This window comes from Podarcis muralis, chromosome 5 (genome assembly GCF_964188315.1).
Source record: "Podarcis muralis chromosome 5, rPodMur119.hap1.1, whole genome shotgun sequence".
NCBI lineage: Eukaryota > Metazoa > Chordata > Lepidosauria > Squamata > Lacertidae > Podarcis > Podarcis muralis.
In genome coordinates this window covers 57,218,181-57,237,399 of record NC_135659.1, presented here as the reverse complement: position 1 = coordinate 57,237,399, position 19,219 = coordinate 57,218,181, and the positions used below count along the sequence as shown (strand labels likewise).

The window sequence follows — 19,219 nt, the reverse complement described above, 5'->3', positions numbered from 1 at the left end:
TGCTGGCCACATGACCTGTACACCGGCTCCCTCGGCCAATAAAGCGAAATGAGCGCCGCAACCCCAGAGTCGGCCATGACTGGACCTAATGGTCAGGGGTCCCTTTACCTTTTACCTTTACATCTTCTGGGCCAACCAGAAGATTTGGAGATGTTTGCAATCAAAGCTGGTAGAAGGCACTCCTAGTTACTGGGCTCACCTAGGCCTCTAGTGACAGAGATGGATCAATTAGCATCCCTAAACTACGAACCTCCTCTTTCAGAGGGAGTATGACCCCTTCCAAGCAAATGATTGACCAATTATCCAGACTTGGGTACGGCTCACCCACAATATTCTGGCTTGCCAGAATTCAGAATCAGTTTGTTGGCCCTCATTCAGCCACTGGCCTACGGCTTGAATGGCTTCTCCTAATTCAAGTGTTACACAGAAATAAATCTGGATATCATTATCATCATACTGATGACACCTTGCACAAAATCTTCTAATGACAGTGCCCAATGATTTCATATACATGCTACATAGCATTGAGGAAAGGATGGCGTCCTGTGGCATCCCACAGCAGAAAGAAAATACTCCGTGATATTCTTTGAAACCAAGATGATTCACAATTTTTAAAAAGCATGCTTTTAAACCTGTCACTTTTATTTTGAAGAAAAAGCAGTCATGGGGCCCTGATCCAGAATGTGTGCCTGACCTAGATCAGGACCCTGCACCAATTTCCCTCCCTTTGCTTGTTCTATTTGCAGTAAACATCTGTATTTTTATCCATTGCATTTCTTAATAACAATGAGAAAAAAAAGAAGTACCCAGTGACTATTTTAGCTTAGTGACGCATGACACAAGTGTGAGAGTGGACCAGTAGGAAGAGGGAGGATACTGTATTTTGTTTCTACATCACTTTCTAAGAATCATTTTAGGCCTGCCTTGGTGAAAATTTCAAGAACCTAGTTTATTTTAATAATTACACTGCCCCCTTCTGGTATTCTGTGGGCAGGACCATAGTTTATGAAAGTTTCCCATAGCCCAGAGGGAGAAAAGGAACTTTTGTTTAATCTTTACATATAGAAAAGCATTTTCACACATATTTCCTTGGTAACTGTATTTGAACAATCATACCAAACAATTTCACCATGGACTCTCCATAAGAACTCGGTTATGAAGTCAAATATTTTCAAGGGAATAAGGAGAGCCAAGTTCAACTGTAGGAGGGAAACTTGTTCTTCATTGCACACAGCTGCTTTATCTGAATAGCTACTCACCAGCAATTACAGGCCACGTAACAGATATTTAAAACTAGGGATGAGAAAAGAATTTCAAAGACTTCACTCCAGGGTAAAATAGTTGAATTAGAATATATTAGGAAATCAAGAAAGAGTCACCTTTCCCACTACCAGTGTTAAATAATATAGCAAAGATGTTTGAGTTATCACCAATTATTGCTATTGTGAATGGTCAGTATTTTTATGTTATAAGCTTTACGTAGAATTATCAGGGTCTGTAGCTCCCTTAATTCCTTCAGTTAAAAACGTTGACCCTTGTAGGGATGCAGGATCTCATGCAGCTGTACAGGCATAGACTCTGCATAAACTCTCTTGCAGACAATTACTGTTGCATTCTGTGTTTACTTGCGCAGCCCAATTCTCTGCATGCCCTGCATCCTGCATTTTTTCCTTGTGTAATATAGCACAGCAATCCTTCCATTACTTCTTTATTTAAATTATTTATAGCCCACTTTTTAAGCACATGCTTCACAAAGCATCTCATAACATAAATGCACATACAAAGCCAAACACAATAAAAAACCCCATTTTAAATATTCATTTATAATAAGACTAACCCTAAAATCCATTGCCAAACAATGAAAATGTAGCGATAAAAATTCAGATGGCTTCAGCCTAGCAGCCCATTTATTACCCCAGCATTTATTTATTTATTAAATTGCTCCCAAGGGCGCTCAGTTTGGCCCATCAAGAGCGCCATGGGAAAAGTAGGCCTTCAGTTGACTGACGGGATACATGGGATAAGACTTCTAAGCAGACTCTCTGATGGAGATTTTGAGATACAGGTAGGCTGACATTATTAAATGACATTTAATGATAATCTAGGGTTGCCATACGTCTGGAATTTCCTGAATATTGCCGGGATTCGGCAGTCGGAAACTGTGCCTGGGCGGAAAACACTTAAATGTCTGGGAAAATCCAGACGTATGGCAACCCATGTAGGGAGAGTAGATTTTGGCAAATTTACTTAAAAATAGCTTAAAAACTTCTCTCTCTCTCTCTCTCTCTCTCTCTCCCCCCCCATGTCTGGATTTTCACTTTTTGAAATATGGCAATCCTAGGCCAGTGGTGTGAAACCTACCGATTATTTCAGACTGAGGACCACATTCCATTCCCAAGGGCCACATACCAGTGGTGTAGGCCTGGAAACGTGCTGGCAACCAGTGCAACTGACCAATATAGGTGTAGCATGCTTTGACCACCTGGCACCTGTCAGGAATGGGAGGGGGGAGGGTTACATCTTGTGCCAGTTACGAGTTTCTGATCGGTCATGAAAGGCAGCCCCTCGCAAGAGTGCAACTGCAGGAGCCCAATTGAAAGGCGCCAGTGTATGAATGCAACGTTGTAATTGATTTGCTGCACGAATACATCAATATAGAAAAGGCCTCAGCTGCACCCAGATTCTAAGCACAAAATTGATTCAAGCCCCAGTACTTCCTTATTCCCAAGACTGCTTTAATGCAGCAAATGCTAGGCCTAGCTGTCTTTTGCTAGGTAATATATGAAATAAAGAAGCGTACACAACAGGTTAATTAGAGACATCGTTGCTTATTACAGTTTTGGGTCTTCATTGTATATTTATGGTTTTAAAAGAAAAGAACTTTCACAAGAAAATAAAGTAACATACATCAGAGACAGCTATAATTGCAGCTTCCCTGAGTAGCGATTAGTATTTCTAATCAGACGCTTTCCCTATTTCCGGGTCCACGATAGTCGAGCAGGGACACAGAGAACGGAACTCTCGGGCAGCGCAGTAGCCACCTCTTGAAACGCAAGGGTCCTTCTAAGGGAGGAAGTGCTCGCACTGCGCATGCTCCTTCCTTTCCAGCGTTCGAGCCTCTTGCCGCCGCCACGGTAAGGCCTTGCTCTGGCCGCCCCATCTTCCCCGCATCGCCCCCATCCTGCGCCTGGCCGGCCCGGCTCCTCACTTTGCTACGCCTGGGCGCCTTGCTCTTCCTCCCTGCCAGGCTCGTTTTGGCCGGAGGGGAGTAGGAGATGGAAAACGGGGCATGGATGCGGGGCGGGGATTGGGTGCCCGGCTGGAAGGCGGCAGTTTGTTAAGCCAGGCCGCGGCTCCTCTAGAGTTGAAGTAGTGGGGGCTTGGGAGACTTAACACTAGCTTAGCCCTCGCGCCCGTCTCCCTCGAGGAGCACGTGCATGGTATACAATAAGCCGATCGTAAAATGGAAGTTGTGTGTCCGTGAAAGTGTTCTGCAAAGAAGCAAAGCAGGGAGTGGTGAGAGGTCGTTTTAGGGCTTTAAATGAAGACAGAGTTAGGCTAATGATAAAAATGGGAACTTTGCTAGGGAAACTTTTATGTGAAACTATCTTAATAGCCTGATACTATAGGCATAGTTATTTGGAAGAAAGTCTCATTGAGTTGAATGGGGTAAATAAGTGTACAGTATCTAAGATTACAGCTTTCAAGTCAAAAGTTCTCACTATCGTCAAACTTGATGCTTGCTGTAATGGTTAGTGGAGGCTGCATTGAGCACCGGTTGTTTATATGGAACTTGCTTTTCTGAGTATTCTGCACGGATGTTGCCAGAGAAAGTCGGTGCAAAGGGTCCCATGTTCAATTCATACCAATATTTTAAAGAATCGGGTGGTAGATGATGAATAGAGAGAATACTTTCTGATGAGTAGGGTTACTTCCTGAGACACTTAAGAGATGATGCTACAGGGCTAAATGGACAAAGTCTGATTTGGTATAAGGCAGGTCTAGCATTGCTTAAAATTGAGGTATACAACATTTTAATGTAAGCTTAGTATGCACCTTTTCTTTCATACTCTTCAGCTTCCAACAGAGCAGTAAAATAATGTGCTGGGTTACTTTGTACCATTTTCTTGAGAACGTGTGTGTGTGTGAACTTTGAACTAAAAAAGGGGCGGCTCTTTAAAATTGAATCTATATTTTCCTACAGATGTTGATGCCTAAAAAAAACCGCATTGCCATCTACGAACTCCTTTTTAAGGAGGGAGTGATGGTAGCTAAGAAAGATGTTCATATGCCTAAACACCCAGAACTGGCAGACAAAAATGTGCCCAACCTCCATGTCATGAAAGCAATGCAGGTAAGGCACTGGCTTTCAACTGGTATGTTGCACCCTGATGTTAAGTGAGTTGCACAAGTGGTAGCATAGCCAACATTTTCTGAATGTTGCTCATCTTTAAAAAGATAACCATTCCAGGTCAAGGCTTCTGTGCTTCTAATAGTTGCATAGAAGAAGTGAGTGCAGGAAGTGCAACTTTCACCTCCCTGAAAGATCTTTGCAGTAAATAATTTTAAATTGGGTCCTGTGTTGCCAATTGGAATTAAGAGTGAGTTCTGGATCTGAAAAGGTTGAAAGCTAGGCTAGTAAGGTAGGGAAGCCTAAAGGTGCCTAACAGTTTTATTAACATAGTGGTAAGAAGAAAGGGAATACCAAATACTTGCCATATTTTACAGAACACTTACATAAACATCTGCAATCTCATTATACAACATAATCCATCTTTTAAAACTGGCGATGATTCGTTCCCCTCTCCCCATCCCTAACGATGAGCTTCCTCTGGCCTTTGCCACTAATGTTTGCATGTAGAGTTCAAGATGTAGAAAGTTGTTAGTGTTAATTAACGTTATTAAGAATTGCTGTGAACAAATAAGTATTAACGATAATTATAACTCGACTTACATCTTCTTAGTCGCTGAAATCTCGTGGTTACGTGAAGGAGCAGTTTGCATGGAGGCATTTCTACTGGTATTTGACCAATGAGGGCATCCAGTACTTGAGGGACTATCTCCATCTGCCGCCTGAAATTGTGCCTGCCACCTTGCGTCGCAGTCGTCCTGAAACTGGACGACCCCGGCCAAAAGGTAAGCTTTAATTCACATTACTTGCTTGGATTTGCTGTTGACGTAGTGTCCAGAATTGCTTTCCTTGGATGAAGCATTTTGGCAAAAGCACTTGGATTTGTGAACGTGATTCTCACAAAGTCCTCTAGATCTTAAGACAAGGACACAAACATTTAAGTATTTCTGCTGGGATGTGCCTTCAACTATGTGAATGCACCGTTACAGAAGGACAAGTGTCTGATAGGTTGCAGGTACTATGAGTTCAACTTGTACAAATTACTAGGCCATTGACTTTAGGAATCAGAATTGTTGAGTTGGAAGGGACCCCAAGGGCCATCTAATCCAATCCCCTGCAATGCAGGAACGGAACAGTTTATTGCATTCATTTGTATTTTGCTAACTAAGGCTGCTTACCACTATTCATTTCTACATCCAAGACAGCTATATTTTTTTGGAGCTAAATTAAGGGAGCACAGTGTTAAGAAGCCTGACTTTGCCAAATATATTTCAGGGCTGGAAATGGAGGTGTTTCATTATCCTTGTAAGTGTGAATCTATTGGAGACATTGTATCTTAGAAAACTCTACATTTTAATGAAATGTTTCTAGCTTAATTTACCTTTAGGTTGTCCAGGTGAATCAGTCCTAAAAAGTCTCTTTGGTCATATAAGCACGGTCATAAGAATGATACTGGTCAGACTGCTAACTTTTGTTTTGCCTTGAAAAGAAAATAATTTAAACTTGCCACATCAAGGCCATGTACAGTTTTGAACTGTGACACATTCAGCAGAGTTCTGTTTGAATTTATTTCCTATGGTTTTTACACATGCTTTGCACTCTCATGTTGACATATCGAATAAGCTTACAGGCAGTTGTATACAGTCATACCTTGGAAGTCGAACAGAATCTGTTCCGGAAGTCTGTTTGACTTCCAAAATGTTCAGAAACCAAAGCGCAGCTTCTGATTGGCTGCAGGAAGCTCCTGCAGCCAATCAGAAGCCGTGGAAGCCCTGTTTAACGTTTGGGTTCCAAAGAATGTTTGCAAACCGAACACTCACTTCTGGGTTTGCGGCGCTTGGGAGCCAAAACGTCTAAGTACCAAGGCATTCACGATCCAAGGTATGACTTTACTTGATTAGGTGATTCTTACATATTTGATAGTGCATTCAGTTATTAGCAGAGTGTTGCTGCTATAGATTCATCTGTCACAATAGCAGAGGTCTCTTGGATCTGTTTTCAGGTTCATCCAGCTGTAAGCCCAACCATGTACAGAATTTTGACCATGACCGATACCCAATAGATGAAAATCTAGTCTGGTTTTAAATGTACAAGGGAGGCAGCTGCTTGGGATACAACAGCCATGTACTGCCTGCGTTATGACAAGTGGCTTTGTGTGTATCAACTTACCTTGCCAATAGAGAATTCACTGTAAGTTTAGCATTCAACACTACCAGGAATTCAGGCCCACGGGTTGAAGGCAGTGACGGTTGCTCATTCCTCAAATAATGCTTAGATCATAGTGAAGGTGATTGTTCTGTTTTTATCCACCTTCTTTCTAGTACATCTCATTTCATTCTCAGTTGTAGCCTTAAAATAGTGCATTGAGTTGCCAAATTGTGTTGCTCAAGTCTACCTGGTGAGTTGCATGTTTTGGTAGTTTGAAGCATAGACCTCCATTGAATTGAAAGACGGTTTTTTTTCAAAATGGTTAAGAGTGGTCCAAATGGTTTAGCTTTCAGCTGAACTGTTAGAAAAATAGCACTTTTCAAGGGAGAAATGTATTTGGTATTTTTGAAGTCCTTTATCTTGTAATAAAAATGTTTTATCAACACACTGGTACACAATGTGGTTAATAAATACTACAGACTTAATTTTTGAAGAACAACTTAAAACCCTATGACTGTTTTTTTAAAAAAGATATTTATTAAAGTTTTTAGACAATAAAACAGACTTCACATTCACAACCAAAAAGAAAAAACACCATCACAATCAATCAGAAAAACCAAAAAATAAAAAAGTACAATAAAAAAACCCCATACAAAATAGAAGAAAAAAGACATGAAAAAAATGGAAAAAACAGAACATAAAAAACCAGTTTCTTAGATATTATTTTCATAGCCCTCCTTCCAGACTTCCTCACATCTCCCTTTTCTGTGTTCCCCTTTACAAAATCTTGTTCAGCAATACTTCACCCTCTTTCAAATCTTATTTTGTATTATACATTTCAACCATTATGTCTCCAAATTTTTCCCTTTATTGTCAGTTATTTTAAGTTAGACATAACCTTATTCTAACTTCACCTTTGTTCTTATTCTTTTTGCATACTCCTTTCAGCTATGTCACTAATGCCGTATTATCTTTATATCTTGCATCATTCTAACATTCATACAATTTACAATACTTTTGCAAATAGTCTTTAAATTTCTTCCAGTCCTCTTCCACTAGCTCTTCTCCCAGGTCTCGGATTCTGCCAGTCATTTCTGCCAATTCCATATAGTCTATCAGTTGCATCTGCCATTCTTCCAGGGTGGGCAAATCTTGTGTCTTCCAGTGTTTTGCGATGAGTATTCTTGCTGCTGTTGCTGCATACATAAAGAAAGTTCTATCCTTTTTTGACACCATTTGGCCAACAATGCCCAAAAGGAAGGCCTCTGGTTTCTTAGGGAAGGTATATTTAAATACCTTTTTCAATTCATTATAGATCATTTCCCAGAAAGCCTTAGCCCTTGGGCACGTCCACCAAAGATGAAAAAATGTTCCCTCAGTTTCTTTACATTTCCAACACTTATTATCTGGCAAGTGGTATATTTTTGCAAGCTTGACTGGGGTCATGTACTGTATATCATTTTCATAATATTTTCTTTCAGGGCAAAAACCCTATGACTGTTAAGCTGAAAGCTTCTTGATTGATTTGTCCTGTTCTTGCCTTTTCAGGTTTGGAGGGTGAGCGTCCTGCTCGCCTTACACGGGGAGAGGCTGACAGGGACACCTACAGACGCAGTGCTGCTCCTCGTAAGTGCTTAAAACAAGAGGTTGACTGGCCTCTGCCATTGTTTTCTTGTACATTTATCTAGCTTTTCATTTATTTAAAATGAGATAGTATTGAAGTTTGGAGGAAATATAGCACGTATTGGCTAGCCTTGGGAACCAGTCAAAACGTGGTTGCTGGCACCTAGGAACCTTCCCCTATTGGGAGTTGGACAGTCTCTGAATATGAGCGCATGAGCAGGGTAGCGCAGCACAGCCCTAATCCTGGGCTTTTGCGATAATCCCTCCAGTTGTGCTTTGGACTTGCGCTAAGATAAAAAGTGAAGTGTGACATAATGGTACAATTCCCCTCTGCTTATATTCTAAACTGGTGGGAAGGTTGGCTGGGCTAGTCAAGCTTCCCAGAGTAGGAAAGGGATGCTGCCAGGGCAAGAGCATTTGTAGGGCAGGAATATTATATTTATGCAATCAACTTGCATAAGTAACGTATGCCTAAATAATATCATGACTGTTAGCATTCTGCCCTACTTTAAAAATGCTTTCAAAGATTATAGATACGTCTACGTGGTACTCCTTGTCTTGAATAATGTGGAGTGTTTTTTCTTCTCAGCTGGTGCTGACAAGAAGGCAGAGGCTGGAGCTGGGTCAGCTACTGAATTTCAGTTTGTAAGTATATATAGAATATTTAATTTTATGCAAATGCTTAAAAGAACATGTAAGCGCCTCTGACCAAAATCAGAAACTTTCATATCTTCCTTGTTGAGTTGGGAACAGTATTGCAGGCACAATTACATGTATTTCAGGCTTCTGTTTATATTGCTGGGGTAATAATATGGATGGCACATGCTAATAAAGCTCTCTTCTGAGTCCAATATGAATTCTAAAACAGCATAGGGTGATGATGATTAGGCAGCACAGACTCCAGGCAAACTGTAGTCATGGGCAGCTAGTCCCACATAATAACCCAGAAGCAGGCACATGTCCCCATTCCATTGAAAAATGCATCTGGCTAGTTTGGGGTCACCAATGCAGATAGAAATGGGGAGCCAAATATTCATGGGCAGTAAGTACAGGTGTCTTCCCATGTGAGAATCTCTCTTGCTAGAGTTGCTGGATTAGACAATGGGGACAGCTGCTATTTTTGCAAGTAACATATTTAATGAATAATAAAAGATAGCAAAATGTTGCCAGTGTAAATCTGGGATTAATATTGAGCTACCTAACTTTCTCCCAAGGTTTTTTATTTGTTGGTTTTTTACATTGTCACATTGCACCTTGTAAACTCTATATTTCCTGACCTAACACAATTTTATTTATGGCAAATTGATCCCTATGCAGTATGCATGCCCTGCCAAATAAATGTTGGTGTTTTTCAACTACTTGATAGTTTAAATGCATCGCTATGCAGTGTATTCACTTCTCCAATTTGGTGTAGAAATTTTGATAACACTTGACCTAGGCTCTCATTGACTAGAATAATTGAACTTGTGTCTGAGCTACAGCTTGCCTGCTTTTCACCTGCATGCTCTCTAGGCCATCTTCATAGATAAGTGCCTTTGAATAGCCTTCTTGTTCATATAAATGATGTTTTGTTGCACTTTGGCCCCCATTTTGCCTATCTTAGAATTCAGGTAACTTCTGTTATTTTTAGCAGTGAGTAGAGGCAGTGATGAATCATGCCAATGAATGAAATGTGGTGTAGTAGTTGTCGTGGGTGCACTGATAATGTTTTCTTTTTCTTTTTTTGATTTACAGAGAGGTGGCTTTGGGCGTGGACGTGGTCAACCACCTCAGTAGAAATCTGTTGCTGTTTGGTTGCATCTTGTGTATAATAAATAGGTGAAAAATGCACTTTGTAGCTTTGAATCATTTAATTATGAAGCTTAATGGGTGAAATATTGCTTGTTTTAAAATGTGGAGGATAAACCCCAAAACATAATAGGAATGATGTGTAAGATGACATGTGGTATCTTGACTATTTACTTTAAAAGACAGATATCAAATCCTTGTGGCTCTTGCTAAGACTCCTAACTTGAAGAAAATTGGGAAAGGATTTCTTGATGTCAGAGGGATGAAGCATTAACTGTTGGCATACTTATCTTCCTTATTTTAAGCCCATTCTTCCCTTATTATGTTCCCCATCTAACTGGAGTCTCCATGTTATCCTCTTTGCATCTAGATGCAATCATCATTATCTTGCCTCCTGAGATTTGATTAAGTTGTGCAGAATGAATTGAAATTTTATATGCAATTTGTTCTGGCCTTAAATTTCAGGCTTGCATAGTTCACAACTTCGTGGATTGATGTGCCACTAGCAGTCAATGTAATCCTAGTTGGGCATCATTGTCCCACAAAAAGTAAAAGCAGTCATTAACACTATTTCTTGCTTGACCTTGGTCCTGCTAGGGCAATAAATCATTAGAAAAAGTCAAACCATTTAATACTTCTAGGTATGTTTTGTGCATAGGATTGCTGTATTGGCTTGATAGTTTGTTTTTTTAAAAAAGCTTTGATTAACAGGACAGGCTGCTATATTTAGCAAGCTTGTGATTCAGTCAACCAAGCATAAAAAGCTTTGCTACAGTATTGGGATGTATTTGTAATTGGGGGTTGTTGGAAGGATAGTCTCCTGTCCCTGAGGCTTGGTTCCATCCATTAAACTCCACAAAGGCTCACAATCTCCACTTTACTGATGGAGAACTGAAATTGAGATAGTGGACCAAGCATTTGCCAGTAACAACCATTTGGAGAGAACTGGAAGAAAAAGTGAGCAGCAAATATATGAAACCTTTTCTATTTATGAATTAGAAGTGTAAGGTACTATAGAATGCAGTTCTTAAATAAGGTTGCCAAAGATCTAGACAGTATATAGTTTCACCAGTAGATGCTGAACAATGTGAAAGTAGGGTATGATTTTTTATATATAAAATGAGTATAGCTGAGTTACGGTGTTTAGCATGCCAACCATGTTTGCCTCTTACTATTTAATTCCCATTTTGCATAGAAGAGTGTTTGCTGTTGTAAAGCTGGAGGAAATTGTTCTAGTGTCTTATACAGTGGTACTTGTACTTGCGAACACGATCCGTTCTGGGGTGCCGTTCGTACCCGAGAAGTCCGCAACTAGAAGTTGCAAGCACATAGCATGATAGAGTGCCTCTGTGTACGCATGCACAATTAAGGGTTTGCCGTGTTCGCAAGCCGAAAGGACACAATACAAACGTAACACAACATGAGGTATGACTATACTGGGCAGTCCTTTACATGCTTCTTGCATATATCTCAAGAACCATGATGCTAATGACCTGCTTTTTGCACAGTGTGGTGGTGATATCCTACTTATAGGTGCTACTTTGTTCTGGGCTCTTTAGAAGACTGGAGACATTATTGGAAATTCCCAGCTTTCCTTTTTGGTGTGACTTCTTCTGATATAAGGTGTTAAGGCGGAATGAGATCTCTGAAGACCATGCTCTCAGCCCTTCTGTTATTTTAACATTTATATTTCACATTTCCTCCAAGAAATTCAATGTGGTGTACATGGTTCTCCTCCCTATTTTATTCTCATAGCAACCCCATGAAGGATAGGTTAGGTTGAGAGACAGTGTCAGGAACATGTGCTTGTGAAGATAGGCTTAAATATGTGAGTAATGACCAGGGTTTTAGGACAGTAACAAATTTACAGTTGTGCGTTGAGTACAGAATTTGGTGTCTCGAAGAAATTTGCTTTGTCCTTTTAAGGGACTAGATAGAGGTTCCAGTGGTGAGGCAGGATTCTGCTGCTCTGCCTAATTCCTGGTCCCTTCTCATGACTTGCAAAAGCAGACTAAATCACAAAATGCATACAGTATATACCAGGGTGAGAAATGTAAGGTCATGGGGCCATATGCAGCCCTCCAGGCCTCTATTGGGAATCTTCCCAGGTCACGCCCCACTTTCCCAGACCACATCCCCCACAGACCATGTTAAGCTGCCTGATTAGAATGTGTCCTTAAACATGCCTCTTGCTTGTCTGGGTGAAGAATGAAAATATGCATATGTGTAGAAATCTGACTTGTGTTGCTGGAATATCTGCTTCTTTGACCCACACACTTTTTCTGTTCACCCTGTCCACACTGGCATGTAACCCCTAGAAGCTGCCCATGAAGGAATGTGGTTCTTGAAAAAGGTTTCCCATCTCTGATTCACACATACACCTACCTCCCAGAATTCAGCTCTTGACTCTCCCCAACTTGCACAGAGCATAATGGCTCTGCATGTTAACTTTTCTGTGGTTGGTAAGTAATGTTGTGCTCCAACTCAACAAATTTTATTCTTTTCCAGCATCATTACTGAATTGCAATTAAACACAATATTAACAAGAGGCTATAACAAGAAGTACAAATATATCAGCAGGCAAACATGGTTTAATGTTTTCTCTCTGCATTTTATATTAGGGCGAGTCAAAATACACAGTGAGCTGCAACTGTTTTCAGATTTGTGTTGCTAGTTTTAAAAATGTGCTCCCTGCTTAGATTGGGAAAGTTGGCATGCTTTCTAGTACTAGGTAATGAGATGGATGTCCAGAGGGCATTTCTTTTGCTGCTTTGTCAGTGACAGTCTGGTGGTTTAAAGATTTTTTTCTAAATCTCAAAACGGTTTGAGCTTTTTGTGCTCATGGAATTGTCTACTGAATCAATATTGGGCTAAAGATATATTGTGTGGATTGCATACTGTGGCGTAATGCTCCATTAGGAAGTGTTTCCACCCATCTCAGGATGTCACTGAGTTGCACTAGATAAACCCACACCTAGCATGATCTGAGGCAAATGAAAACATCCCCCACTTCCCGCAACACAACATTGATCTCCAGTTATTTTCAGAACAAGATGAGGGCCCATCCTATGCACTGGGTCTGCTTTCCATTAGGAAATGCTTCTCCCCCAGCTGGTACCTGGGCTTGTGGCCCAAAAGCCAACTGGAGATGGAATTCAGAGGCATCCTTATCCATTAATGGAATCATAATCTGGAAATTACTTTGTTGGTGACAGCAACAGTGAGTTTTCCACATTATTTACAAGAACAGTCACAGTACTAAATTGAAACCCTGTTGGTGGGTTCAATTTGTAGACTCAGTATTTTCACATCTCTTTTCCCCCAAAGGGACATGTGTTAGTGTGTTTCAAAAAGTTTTTGGTGCTTATTTCAAATTTAGGGGATATCTTGTACCTCCCAAGTTTTCTACCCTGTCCTGGGTAACATAGGGCTTCATAGTATTCAACAGTCTTTCCTTTACTCTTGGATCCTCAAGGAGGTGGCCTTTAAGAAATTTTACGAGGACTTCAGTAGCTTTCATTTCCCCAGCAGTTCACACAAGAGATTTAATTTTTGGACATCTCATTTGCATTCCTTTACCAAGTAGAATACAGTAGTACCTCGGGTTAAGTACTTAATTCGTTCCGGAGGTCTGTTCTTAACCTGAAGCACCACTTTAGCTAATGGGGCCTCCTGCTGCCGCCGTGCCGTCGAAGCACGATTTCTGTTCTTATCCTGAAGCAAAGTTCTTAACCTGAAGCACTATTTCTGGGTTAGCAGAGTCTGTAACCTGAAGCGTATGTAACCTGAAGCGTATGTAACCCGAGGTACCACTGTACACCACAGGATCCGTTGGGCTACAATACAATCTCTACACTCCAACTGCATTTATTTTTCTTTCCTGGACAAGGCCTTAAACTTGAACTCCTCCCACCCAAGTACTCTTAAAGCTACGCTGAATGAAATTCAGTGAAAATGAATTTCAATGAAATGAAGGAACAGACTGCCAAAGCCAGATGAACCTAGGAGCTGCCTGCAACAGAACAGTCCCAAAGAGAAGGTGACAGAACACCATTAATCGCCTATAGCTTTCAGCTAAAAAGATTCTGACATCGGGAGCTCATTCTGTATAAATTACAGGTTTTGGGTAGTAGCATTCTCACACACTCCCTTAATATAAGGTCAGGGTGGGGAACCTTTTTCAGCTTGAAGCCCGGATTCTCTTCTACATAAACCCTTTTCTATCTTCAATCCAGACAAGCAAGACATCAAAGTTAAAGGAGAAATTCAAGCAAGCCAAAAACTTGAGTGTGAAGCAGGGGTGTAGCTTGGGGAAGAGATACCGACAGAGAGGCCTGGGCTGCATTTGCTGACCCCCACACCCAGTCTGAGGTTCCCTACTGATGTAGGAGCTGGGCATTTTTTGTTACTTAACTTACTTTTTAATTGTATACTGTTTTAAGCTATTTGTATGCTGCTCAGATATTTCATATGGTGGAAAGGCCGATAACAGTCTTGCAAAATAAATCCGTTAGTCATACCATCAGGGACTTGCCTTCCAGTGTGAAATGCCACATCATCTACCAATAATGACCTTTTGCTTTCCTCACAAGTTACAAAACAGGTTAAGCTCTCTGAAAAAGAATGGACACAGTAGTAATGTTCAGCTACCGGGGGGACATATTTAGGGTGGCTAGGGCACACTCATGTCATGGGTGCTGTTTTAATTCAGTAATTCCTTCAATGGGAAGTTCTAGTATGAAATTATTGAATTAGGATTTCAGTAAATCTATTCAGTTTTATTCTGTTTTTAATGTTTTGTTGAAAGCTGCCCAGAGTGGCTGGGGAAACCCAGCCAGATGGGTTGGGTAGAAATAGTAAATTATTAACTATTATCATTCTTACCCTATTGTAGATTACTTTTACTACCAGCTACTGTTGTTGTGACTGGATCACACTAGTCTTGTAGTATACATCTGGGTTTTGTGTAGAAATGCCACGATTGGGAGAAAGGCTCATAAATTGTGGAACTTTCTTCCAAGTAAATCCATATATTAGTCTTTAAAGGTACACAAGCACACAATAGAAGCATTGTGGTATAACATACATAGGTGACCTGAAATAGTCTCGCTGTCATTCAAAGGCAGCACTGCCTTTACATTGTGGTCAGCTAAATATAATTCTTAGTGCAAAAGTCTATTCTTACTTTACATTTCCCCTTTTGGTTGCAGCGTATACATGTATCATCACTCTAGATATAGTCTAGGATTTTAGTCATCAGTTATAAGTGCAATTGTTTTGGCTGATGTTGTAGTTTATTCTTTAGAATTCTTTGAGTTTCCCTAACAAGGTTAGCTGCTGTTCAGATAATATAGGTATTATTAATGCTACTCATTTTGAACTTGTGCTTTATGAAGTCAACAAGAGGAACTGACACTTATAGGGCATAGGTAGTCAGCCCCTCTGGCATGCATGGACACTCAATGCTATGCGAAATGGAGGGTATGCACAAGCTTCCCATTTAATATAACAGCATGATGCAGTGTCAGCATATCATGAAGGCAGGAGGAAGAAACACAGCTTTTACCTCCTATGCTATGGGAATCCCTTCAGGTTTGGACATTGTGTCCACAGTGGACTAGCAGAAGATCTCTTATTTCTGATTTATATGGATGCCTGCAACAAAGAAAGGCTGCAATCTCACATACACTGAACCTAGGAGTAAATCCCATTTTCTTTAAATAGGGCTTCAGGGTTGACACACATAGGATTTCACTATAAGCCATCAGTATGTTAATGACACTCAGTTCTATATCTCCATAACATCTGAATCAAGAGAACTTGTGTAGGTCCTGGACTAGTGCCTGAGTGCAGGGTGGGCTTGAATCCTGTCAGGATGAAGGTGCTATTCAGAAAGTGGCCAGCTGCTTGCCCTGGATGGAGTTGTATTTCCCCTGAAGTAACAGGTATGCAGCTTTGTCAATTGAGGCCCAGCTGGCCTTAGTGGCTAGGAATGCCTTCAGCTCGTATAACAATTGCACCAGTTGTGGGATAGCTTAACCACAGTAGTAGTAGACAGGAACTAGATTTACTGCACAATGCTGCAGCCCAATTACTGACAGGACTAAGTCCCCCTTCCACACTTGCTTGGAGAGCTACCTTGAACTCAACAGCTTGGGACCAGTTTACAAAGGATTGCCTTACCACATAAGTGTCCATTTTGATCTGTGGAAATGATACATTTTGATAAATGTATCTACCTGCTTTTAAAGTTCTGAGTTTGTTGGTATTAGGTATTTTTTGTATTGCTTCAAGTTAACAGTTTAAGAGGTTTTTGTTGATTAAGCGATATATAAACCGTGTTAAATAATAAATAATGAAATGTTTGCATGCTAGACAGTACATAAAATCTGTACTTTTAACATGGGGCCATTGTGCCCACTTAAGTTTGGGGGGCCTTTTTAACCTATAAAGCCTTATGTGACTCAAGGACCACCTCTCACCAAAACCAGGCTGGACCTCAGAACCAACATGGACCTTGCAATCATCACCTGGGCCCTTCCTCATGTGCTCCCTCCTCAGGAACTCCATAGGGTGGCAACATGAGAATAAGACTGTTCAGTGGTGGTTATCCACTTGTGGAATGCTCTCTCTGGGAGGCTTGCCTGGTGCCATTAATACATAGCTTTAAGTGCTAGGCAAAAGCATTTCTTTTCACCAGGCCTTTGGCTCTTATCCTGGCCCAACTGCACTGGCTACCAATTAGTTTCCGGGCCAAATTCAAAGTGCTGGTTTTGACCTATAAAGCCTTAAATGCTTCAGGACTGCAAAATCTCAAGGCCCACCTCTCTGCATATTAACTGACCTAGACCCTGCAATAATAATCTGAGGCCATTCTTCATGTGCTGCCTCTGTGAGAAGTCTGGAGGGTGGCAACACGAGAACGGGCCTTTTCTGCGGTGGCTCCCCATTTGTGCAATGCTCTCCCCAGGGTAGCTTGCCTGATGCCTTTGTTATACATCTTTAGGCGCCAGGCGAAAACATTCCTCTTCTTCAAGGCCTTTGCCTAACTAAACAATCTATGGCCCTTTAAACTGTGTGTAGGGCGGGATTTTTTTTGTTGTAGTATGTTTTTTTTATATTGCAAACTGCCCTGTGGTTTTCAAATAAAGAGTGGTACAGATATTTAATTAATTATTACCTGTAGCCTTGAGTGGATGGGATGTTTTAATCCTGCCTTTTAAAAATAGGATTCTCTTTTAGATTTGTCTTTGGTTTTCTTTTATGCCAGTTTTAATGTGTTTGTTTATATATTGAGTTACCTTGGTAAAAATGAACCAAAAAATTTAATAAATACTACTGATAATATAACTTTTATTATTAACTGAGGGTTTAAAATATCTTGCAGATATAATAGTAAACACATTGTTTTTAATTTTTATTTTATTACTGTCGTTTGCTGCCTTGGGCTCTTTTGCGAAGAAAGATGGGATAAAAATGTACTAATGCAAGAAAATAATAATGACATCTGCACACCTTAAGAAAATAAAGATACAAACTGGTAATACCAAATCCTGTCTCAAATTCTTTTATATGTGAGGACCATCAACCTCTGCTTTTAAAACAAATTCTACTTAAATGCCTAGGCCATGCTTGTAACCATCTGCAGGTTCTTTCTTCATTATATGGCCTACACAGAGAGATTTAATAGTTTGTGTTGGAGATTTTCCAACTAGAGTGCTCTGTATTAAAGAAACTTTGCAAAGGAACCCCTTGCGAAGTTAGGTATCCTGTTTGCTACAGGGTGAACTTTTGGCTGTACACTCAGCTACTCCACACTAAATAGTGGTTTTCAATATTGGAACAGAGAACTGAATTGTACTTCAAACTATGTCCGCTCATGGCTTAGGGTAGCTTTTGCCTGAATGTTTAAGCAAATGAGAGGGTGGTTTGCCTGTGGCCTTGATGGATGCCAAAGAGGGAGGCACTTCAATTTGTTATGCTCTGTTGGGCTGCAAGAGTTTAAAACAAGCTGGCTTGGTCTAATTCAAAGTAAGTGCCATTTCTTCTAACTGTAGGAATGAATGGGGAGCTGCAATGCAGTCTTAAGCATTTCATGACAACCTCTGATTTCCCAAAGTGTTCAGTGGGGCTTCCTTGCATATAGGATTATAGCTTTAAGATGTCAAAAGCAATACAGGGACTGAAATCACCCTTTAAAAAACACCACCATTCCCTACGGACAATGTAAAAACGATAGAGGTCTGGTTTGATTTTATATGTCAGTAAGGAAGAACACAGCTTGTCGCCATCCTTTCCTCCTAAGAACCAACCTGGACCTTGCAATCATCATCTGGGGCCCTGCATATGTGCTCCATCCTCAGGACGTCTCTCATTCAATCTGAATGTAATTAAAGCTGCCCTAGATGATGGAAGGTAAAATGCCATGCATTCTCTTCTTAGGGTTAAAAAGGAGTCCGTGTCCTGCTGCTGTTGTAAAATGCAGGAGAGAGTTAACTTTGCTCTAAGGGGAAACGTTTTTGTCAGGCCTTAAAACTATTATTATTTGTAATTGCATCCTAGGTATGTCAGCTCGGAACCAAGTTCTATTGAGTTCTGTGTGACTTACCGCCTGGTAAGTTGTATAGACGGTGGGGGAGGCAGAAGAGAAAGACAACTTAAAAATAACATTTGACGCCGCTGCTCGCCCATAGACATCCCTGTATCAATGACAGTCGCACAGAGCACACCTTGCAGACAGTACTCGCTATATGCCTGCTCGTTCGAGGAGGGCGGGGACACACCATAACTGGGGCAAAATACTGCAGCCTGAGTGCTGGCAAAATACTACAGTATTTATTCGCAAAGGAGACTTCCAAGTAGGTACACCTTTGGCTTAACGAAAAGGAGACTTTTATATTTTTTTTCCCTCCACCACCACATAAAGAGGAGACACCCCTTTCTTCAGCCTCTCCCCCTTTCATTTCACGCTCCCAAGCCTGGCTTCAAGATTTCTCCGCCGTTACGTTTTTGGCGTGCTGCTCCTCCTCACACAAGATGGGCATTGTTTCAGTCGGGCTACGCGTTTTACGCAGGGCCGCTGTCAGCCCTTGTGCAAAAACGTTGCGCCAGACATCTGGCTCACTGTAGTTTCGGCGCGCGGAGGCTGCGTAAGGCTGCGATGGCGGCGGAGGGAGAAAGGCGCCCCTCCCCCTTGCTCTCGACACCGTTCCGCTTAGTGTGGCGGCGCAACCCTTGCGCTGGGAGGCGACGCTCTGTAACGGGTGTCCGGAACCGAAGGGCGGGGGGGGGATGCGCGCGCGCGAGAGA

General features: G+C 41.1%; 1 protein-coding gene across 1 annotated transcript; it reads left to right on the top strand.

Moving 5' to 3' along the window:
• The first annotated feature begins 2,976 nt into the window (after nucleotides 1-2,976).
• On the top strand, nucleotides 2,977-9,952 carry RPS10 (ribosomal protein S10). The gene is made up of 6 exons (XM_028734077.2): nucleotides 2,977-3,134; nucleotides 4,205-4,354; nucleotides 4,965-5,136; nucleotides 8,048-8,125; nucleotides 8,712-8,767; nucleotides 9,857-9,952. The coding sequence occupies exons 2-6, from the start codon at nucleotides 4,205-4,207 to the stop codon at nucleotides 9,896-9,898; spliced, it is 498 nt and encodes a 165-aa protein (XP_028589910.1). The 5' UTR covers nucleotides 2,977-3,134; the 3' UTR covers nucleotides 9,899-9,952.
• The last annotated feature ends 9,267 nt before the right edge of the window (nucleotides 9,953-19,219 follow it).